Here is a 5,226-nt window from a genome sequence, read left to right as displayed (position 1 = left end):
GGAGAATGTGTTGTCCCAGTGGAAGCAGTTCCCAGATTTAAGCAATTAGCTACCCATTTGTTAATATCACAATAAAGGAGTTGATTAAGCATAGGAAGAGTTTTCCCAGAGCCAGGCTTTACTTGGAGCTTGTCCCCTAGAGCAGGTGCTGCAGCTCAGAAGGGCCCTGGCCAGGCCTGGGAGGAGGGTAGTGGGGCTCCTTCTCAGCCTCCACCACTTTTGGGTCTAGGGGAGGGTAGGGACACCCTGAGAACTGCATCCACAGACAGAGGTGATGTCAGATCCCAGGTTCTTCCAGAAGGCAGGGGAGGAAGAGCAGAGAGGGGACAGCTTCTTACTGGACCCAAGAGACTGGGACCCCAGGGGGAAAGAGGATTCTGAAGGCCAGTGTGCCCTGGATGCAGGCAGCTGTAGTGGTGTGACAGGGCAGAGTCAGAAAACTCAGACTGGCCAGGAGCCTGCAAGTGGACCCCTGGCTGCCTGCCTGTCTGCGCTCCCCACTAAGGCACGAGCCGGGCAACCTGGTAGAGGCTGCTATGGACTCACTCCTCTAAGTCTCTTTGTCAGCTGCACCCGTGCCCACATCACACCCCATATGGTATCCACAGCAGTGCCCAGGAGGGAAGCTGGTGTCTTTTCTTACATCGTTCAGCTCTGGGCTCTCTTGAAAAGGGCAGTTGTCAATGTCATCTTCAAACTTCCCACACCTGGTTCTCCCCAGCAGTAGCTCCATTGAGAGTACGGTCTTGGACTCCACCTATTGCACACAGAGAGATTAATGTGATCACGCCCTCCTTGTTGCCCCTAAGTAGCTGCTGGTGAAGATGTCATTTGTGTGGGAGAAGTCCCAACACTCTTCTCCATTAGGGAGCTCGTCCATGGGCCTGGAGTCAGGAGATCTTCCTTAGATTGAGGAGTTAAGAGCAAAAAGTGGATGGGCATGGTGGCCCCAGGGCAGACATAGGCTGAGTCATAACCCATGAATGTATCCCTGTTTCCTGATGCACTTCCCAGTCTCCCATGGTGAGACCCCAGCTTCACTCTCAGTCAGTGTCTGAACCTGCAGCTGCATTTCCAGAGGATGGTGCTATGTCCCTGGGGAGGGTGTTGGCTCTCCAAGAGCTTTCAGGGTAACCTCAGCCCTGGGACAGAGGGAGCCTCATCTACAGCGTGTTGTCAAACCTTCCCTGACCTCCAGAAAAAAAAAAAAAAAAAAAAGCAGGAATGCCACCCAGCACTCCCACTACACACAGGCACACATCCTTGGGAAAATGGCTTCAAGAAACACCATCTGGGATCGGGCGTGGTGGCTCACACCTGTAATCTCAACACTTTTGGAAGCCGGGGGTGGGTGGATCACGAGGTCAGGAGTTCGTGACCAGCCTGGCAAACATGGTGAAACCCCATCTCTACTAAAAATACAAAAGTTAACTGGACATGGTAGCAGGTGCCTGTAATCCCAGCTACTCAGGAGAGAGGCTGAGGCAGGAGAATCCTTTGAACTCGGGAGGCAGAGGTTGCAGTGAGCTGAGATCGCACAATTGCACTCCAGCCTGGTCGACAGTGTGAGACTCCATCTCAGAAAGAAAAGAAAAAAGAAAAGAAAAGAAAAAAGAGAGAAGAGAAGAGAAGAAGGAAAGGAGACAACATCTGCCCTATTGCAAAGTGCACCTTGCTCTTCTTCTCACTCCATTCAGTTTCACTTCATTCAATCTCCTTTCTCCCTGTCTGTCCATTTCCCCAGCTCCAAAACTGACTCTAGAATTGTCACATCCAAGAACCCATGTGGCAGACTCCAGCCCAGAAAGCTGGGGTCAGAGAATCAGCCAGGGCCTTGCACAGGGTCTTTCCAGAGGCTTAAGCTCAGTGCAGGGTTGGGGTCCTTTTGCTCTTCTTGCAGCGTTTCAATAATGAGGGAGAAAGAGCATTTTTGCCTCTCCACCCAACTAGAAGTCCTCTACTTAGCTGGGCACGGTGGCTCATGCCTGTAATCCCAGCACTCTGGGAGGCCGAGGCGGGTGGATCACGAGGTCAGGAATTCAAGACCAGCCTGACCAACATAGTGAAACCCTGTCTCTACTAAAAATACAAAAAATTAGCCGGGCATGTAGCGGGTGCCTGTAATCCCAGCTATTCAGGAGGCTGAGGCAGGAGAATCACTTGAACCCGGGAGGTGGATCTTGCAGTGAGCAGAGATGGCGCCACTGCACTCCAGCCCTAGCGACAGGGCTAGACTCCATCTCAAAAAAAAAAAAAAAAGTCCTCTTCTTGGTGACTATTTTCATTGTTCATGCCTGCAGCACAGATGAACAGTGCATTCCTGATTGCATTCTGTAGTGACTTCATTAAAACGAGAACATTTAAGATTAAGACCTGTGGTCTGAGGAAGAGTGTAAAACAACCTTCAGTTTATTAAGTGCAGACACACCAAGGAGCCCAGAGACGGTGGAAATCAGCAAAGAGGAACTGACCACCCAGAAGTCTTTCGGGACTGGTAGGGGTTTCTAATAAGCAATAGCTCCCGAACCCTTACTGTTCTCTTTTTAAATTTTTATTTTTTAAATTGTCTCCTTTTTATTACATTTTTTGGAAATATTTCTCAATTTCTCTCTATTCACATTTCCTGTTCAGCCCTTTTCCTTATTCTGTATCTTCATTGTCTTGGTAGTCCTCATTTGGAGTCATTCTTCAGTTAAATAATGTCATAAAAAGATGAAGATTAAACAATATGTTTTGCGTGAGTCGATTAGCATCAAATTATTAAAAATTTCTAAACTTAGATGTTTTCAAAATCAAAAATTAACTAAATTACCTTGTATTTTCTTAAGTATGGACTACAATTGGTGAACAAGACTCTTCAATAAGACCCTCCACTCCCACCCCACTCCCATTTTCACTGAGCAGCATATACCAGATGCCAGGGCAGGAGGGTATGTGGTCACCAACCTGCTCCTTCCAGGAATTCAAGATGTGCACCAGTCTGTAGGCATAATGGTCCTTGCTCTGTTGGTTGAATGTGTGCACGGCAAACTCCACTGTGGCAGGGAGGTAACGAGCCATGACATTGTATTCGTCACAGTCCCTTTGCTCGTGGAAATGCCAGGCATGGATCAGCGGGAGCTGGAAGCCTAAGAGAAGCAGCAGCAGCACCCAAGGCAGAGCTCCCCTCCACGGCAGGCCCAGCATGGTGCTGACTGTAGGCACCCCTGCTTTTGCTCTTCCCAGCCCCTGTGCCCACAGGAGTTAACTGAACAGAGACCCAGGCCTTAATCTCATCTGCTCAGACAGCCCTGTGGGACGAACTTGTCTCACCCCACACTGGCGACCAACAGGCACTCCTACAGGACAGGAAGGGCAGGATCCTGGATTAAAGGGAGGCAGCTCTGGATGTGGAGTCACTCATGTGCCATCCTTCTGCCCTATACTCTCAAGGCCAGTGCAAGCCACAGGCAGGAGAGGAGCTACCCTCTGCCACTAGCTTTGAAAGCTGCTTCTTCAGAACCCACAGGTTCTGGGTGTCCTCAGGAGGCTGGTGTCCTTGGATGATTCTGTCTTCGCCTCCCACAGCGAACTGAGATAAGACCTGGGGACATCTTGGCTCTCACTCTCCCCTCCTTCACCCAGTCAAAGAGAGGATCTCCATTGTTCAGAAAAATAACTAAGATATCAGTTTGTTCTTTTGTTGTATAATACCGCAGCAGTTGTACTCTGCGAACCAAGGGAAAAAATGAAAAAAAAAAAAAAGGCAATTTTTATCAACCATTTTGACCTGGGATGGACAATGAGTATTGTGAGAAAAGGGCAGAAAAGACAGAGAGCCAAGTCCTGAGGCCCCAGCCTGGTCATGCCCAGCCCAGCCCTGCTTGCATTTCTCAGCCTTGTCAGCCCTGGTTCCGGCTGAGCCAGAGCCAAGGTTTCTACAGGGCCCACTGCCCTACATCTGCAGCCCCACCACACATACTCATGTCTTATCAGACTGGAATACCATTCTAGACCAAATTTTTAAACACTTCCCTGGAAGATCACATGTTTCTGTCTCAATGAGATAGAGGTTGGACCATTCTTCTGCCCCTTGATCATTTTTATCTCCATCTGATTATCCTTCTTGGTGTTCTAGAGTGAGATATTTCGCCAGCACTTGGGTGATACTAGGTGGTCACTTTTAATCAATTTCCTGGCAATAACTAATCTGAAAGAGGAAATAATATTTCGTGGCTGTAAGAATGAACATTAAATAGTGCAGGACAGGTGAAGTATGCAAAAGTGAGCTTTGAGTTTGACTGAGAAGACTATGGCTGCGCGATATAGGCAAGAACCTCGCATTGTTGCCAGATAACAGAATAGAAAGTTCAATCCCAAGTCAGGGAGACTGATTCTACAAAACCTGCTCTGACTGTTTCCCAAACCATGTTCCCAGAGCATAGCAGGACCAGGCCCTGGAAGAGCGTCACCGCATCTGTCCACACTAGCGTAGCACTGGCCAGGTCAAGAAAGCTTCAGGTGAAGAGAGTCATGCTGCCTGATCCAACACTGGGGTGGTCTTGAGTGTCTCCTCACAGGAGACCCCACTCATCACACATAGACGATAGTAGCTAGTGGGTGGGGAGCTGCTGTCCAGAAGCCATATGACACCTGCATCTTAATCCTTTGCCTCGACTCCAGGAAGCAGGTGACACAGAGTAGGTGAAACCTGTGTCCAGATTAGCAATGATCACAGGTGAAATCTGGCTCTACTGCGTTGATTTTTTTTTTAAATTTTTTATTCATTTATTTTATTTTATTTTATTTTGGAGTCTCACTCTGTTGCCCAGGCTTGAGTGTGGTGGTGTGATCTTGGCTCACTGCTGCAACCTCTGCCTCCCAGGTTCAAGAGATTCTCCTGCCTCAGCCTCCCGAGTAGCTGAGATTACAGGCCCGTTCCACCACATCTGGCTAATTCCTTGTATTTTTAGTAGAAATGGGGTTTTGCCATGTAGCCCAAGCTGGTCTCGAACTCTCCTGGCCTCAAGTGATCCTCCCACCTCAGCCTCATAACGTGCTGGGATTACAGGCGTGAGCCACTATGTTGGCCCCTATTGCGTTGTTGAAATGTCACTGGTCTGGATCACACCCAGCTGACCCATTCTCCTCATATTTATTTAACCGTGGCAAACAAACAGCTCAACCACACAACTATTTGGAAAATTATTTGTGAGCTCTACTGGGTTGTGAAAGATTTTCACATGA

General features: G+C 48.6%; 1 protein-coding gene across 1 annotated transcript; it reads right to left on the bottom strand.

Moving 5' to 3' along the window:
* Positions 1 to 550: 550 nt before the first annotated feature.
* On the bottom strand, positions 551 to 3,488 carry LOC116270674 (cystatin-9-like). The gene is made up of 2 exons (XM_031656020.1): positions 2,947 to 3,488; positions 551 to 757 (listed from the first exon to the last, which is right to left on the bottom strand). Exons 1-2 carry the CDS (start codon positions 3,184 to 3,186, stop codon positions 551 to 553), a joined length of 447 nt encoding a protein of 148 aa, XP_031511880.1. The 5' UTR covers positions 3,187 to 3,488.
* Positions 3,489 to 5,226: the final 1,738 nt, after the last annotated feature.

Source organism: Papio anubis, chromosome 16 (assembly GCF_008728515.1).
Source record: "Papio anubis isolate 15944 chromosome 16, Panubis1.0, whole genome shotgun sequence".
NCBI lineage: Eukaryota > Metazoa > Chordata > Mammalia > Primates > Cercopithecidae > Papio > Papio anubis.
Note: the sequence above shows the minus strand (reverse complement) of the source record. Positions and strands in the feature narration are given on the sequence as shown.